Source organism: Dendrobium catenatum, unplaced genomic scaffold, assembly GCF_001605985.2.
Source record: "Dendrobium catenatum unplaced genomic scaffold, ASM160598v2 fragScaff_scaffold_243, whole genome shotgun sequence".
NCBI classification, from domain to species: Eukaryota; Viridiplantae; Streptophyta; class Magnoliopsida; order Asparagales; family Orchidaceae; genus Dendrobium; species Dendrobium catenatum.
This window is the reverse complement of record NW_021318705.1, coordinates 2,018,448-2,021,031: the sequence shown is the minus strand read 5'-3', so window position 1 is coordinate 2,021,031 and position 2,584 is coordinate 2,018,448. Positions and strand designations below refer to the sequence as shown.

The 2,584-nt window shown below is 37.7% G+C and overlaps 1 protein-coding gene across 1 annotated transcript; it reads left to right on the top strand.

The window, feature by feature from the left end:
* Nucleotides 1-370: 370 nt before the first annotated feature.
* LOC110102098 lies at nucleotides 371-2,301 on the top strand. Its single transcript, XM_020830274.2, has one exon. The coding sequence runs from the start codon at nucleotides 1,582-1,584 to the stop codon at nucleotides 2,026-2,028; it is 447 nt and encodes a 148-aa protein (XP_020685933.1). The 5' UTR covers nucleotides 371-1,581; the 3' UTR covers nucleotides 2,029-2,301.
* The last annotated feature ends 283 nt before the right edge of the window (nucleotides 2,302-2,584 follow it).

Below are 2,584 nucleotides of genomic sequence, written 5' to 3'. Positions count from 1 at the left end.
CATGATGTGTTTTGAATTTTGCAACGTGTATATGCATGATGTGATTGAATGTTAATGTATCATAATAGCATAATGTGTTTTTCATATTGAATGACATGCTTGCATGATATGTTTTGCATGGTGTAATGCATGTGTGCACAGTGCATTTGCATATTAGTGTAATGTTTTGCTATAGCATAATGCATTTCATAATGTTGAATGACATGCTTGAATGATACATTCTACCTATTGCAATGCAATTGGAATGGCATTTTAAGGTGTTTGGCACCAATCAGCTATGTGAACGATGGTCATTTAAGTGTGCATATTGCTTTATTTAGGAGCATGTAGATGCTTTCTGTCTGCATGTATGAATGTTGAATATCTGGTGATTTTGTTTAACAGTACGCTAAATTTCATTTGTCGTGCATTGGCAATGCAGTTTGACTCATTTTTTTCTCCTGCATGTTGTCATTTTCTCTGAATTTAGCTTGTAGGAGTCCACCTTTTCATCTATAAATATGCTGATATATTCGACACGACAACCCGACGTTAGCATTTTTCTCGTTTCTTTCTATCAGCAATCCGTATTTTTCACAACAAACTCCTTGCTTTTGCTTATAGGTCAGTCGTAGTGTTGCACTACAGGACGCTTATTGCTCCTTGCAAACGAGCTCTCGTCCACTGACAAATTACCTACAGTGGTTCGTAGATGCCTTCATTTATTGCGGGCTTGTTGCTTTTGCCTGCAGGCAATGTGTCACACTTGCTGCAATCTTCTTGCTCATTTCTATAAAGGATCCGCCACACTTGCAATGCATTCACTAGAATTGTTCGTATGTAGGATCGTAGTATGCATTACAAGCCTTACGTTGTCATCTGCGGGTAAGCTGCATTGGATGTAAATTTTAATTTAAAATTTAAAAATTTATGTATTTACCTTTTAAATATTATAATTATCTATAATTTTATTTTTATTCATATTTTTTTATATATCATGTGTAAATATTAAATAATATAGAATAAATTAAATTTAAGTATTAAGTATCATGGAAATAATGCCCAAGTTCTATAGATAGTATTCTAATTATAAAAACTAATAAATCTCCTCTTCGGAGTGGGTGCATTATCATCCAGATTCATAATGGATAATAACATTTAAAAAAAAAAGCAAAGATCTAAGATAGTACTTATAATTTTATTTTAAAATTTAGATTATTTAAGACAAATTCATAAACATAATAAATACACAAACATTCGAATCCAAAAAATTTTAGTTGGAATCGAAGTTTTCAATTAACCGCTCAATATGAGCCGTGTATGTTTTTTTTAAAAACTCGTTTGATTTTTAAAGAAATTTTCTTTGTTTTCGGTGCGGGCAAAATTAATATTTATTACGTGGGCTCGTATAGCTCGCTCAGAATTAACTCGATTCATCTAAAGATATATATATATATATATATTGCCCGGCTACGTCGTCCTGTTTGGTCTGCTTGGTCGAAATCCCAACACAAGGAAAGTAGGAAACGCTGGACCGGAGCTAAAACCATCCGAAAACCCCCAAAACCCTAAAGCCGGCCACTACTCTGCTGTCGTCCATCTATGGCGTTCTCCGCGCGGCTACGGGATCTGATGAACAAGTACGGCAAGGTGGCGCTCGGCGTCCACTTGTCCGTTTCCGCCGCCTCTATCACAGGACTCTACGTCGCCATCAAAAACAACGTGGACGTTAAGTCTCTCTTCGAGAAGGTTGGCCTCTCCTCCACCGTCCCTCACCATTCTGGAGACGGGGAAGCATCCATTGGAGATTCAACGGCCGTTATTCTCGAGGACCACGAGTTCCCTCCTTCCACTACCGTGGATCAAGGGGAGCAGCGGCCTCGGCACAGCAATCGGACGGCAGAACTTGCGGCTTCGAGCGGCGGTGCGTTGGCACTGGCGATCCTGTGCAACAAGGCGCTCTTCCCCATCCGTGTTCCAATCACGATCGGGCTGACGCCGCCGATCGCCAGGTTTCTTGCCAGGAGGAAAGTCGTCAAAAACGTGTAACTCGACACTTTGATCACTCCCTTTGTTGCGTTTGATCTTGTGCTGTTTGTTTAATTGATTGGAGTGCCTCCTATGGCTTCCGGATGCTTGATCAAAATGTTATAGGTCTAGATGTTGTAGCTCTTCAAATTTCTTATGACTAGGCATTTCTAATCCAATAAGCAGATATATTAAATACTTTTCAATGAACAGATTCTGAAGAGGTTCAGTTAGAAATGTTTGTTTTAGAAATATGGATTCCTATGTGAAAGGAACTACGGAAGTGTTTTTCAAGCTAGAGCCTACCTGCATTCTTTGTTATTTTGTAAGCTTGATTATGATTCAAGGAATTCTACTGAATAATAGGTGGAAATTAAGTGTTCTGGTTTATTTAAAATGTGAATCTTGTTGTATTGCTGAAAACTAGGTTTTTAGTAGGTTTCTTAGCTTTCAGTAAGAGAAAATAGATGTCTATTTTGAAATTAAGTGAAAAGATCAATGAGTTGGTATAACAAAGAAAAGAAGCAGAGAGAAAGAGTTGAGGAAATTTTTTTTTTGTGAGTGATTATGCAATCAT

Excerpts from the sequence above, each read along its gene's own strand:
- LOC110102098 (XM_020830274.2), top strand. The coding sequence starts at position 1,582 with ATGGCGTTCTCCGCGCGGCTACGGGATCTGATGAACAAGTACGGCAAG.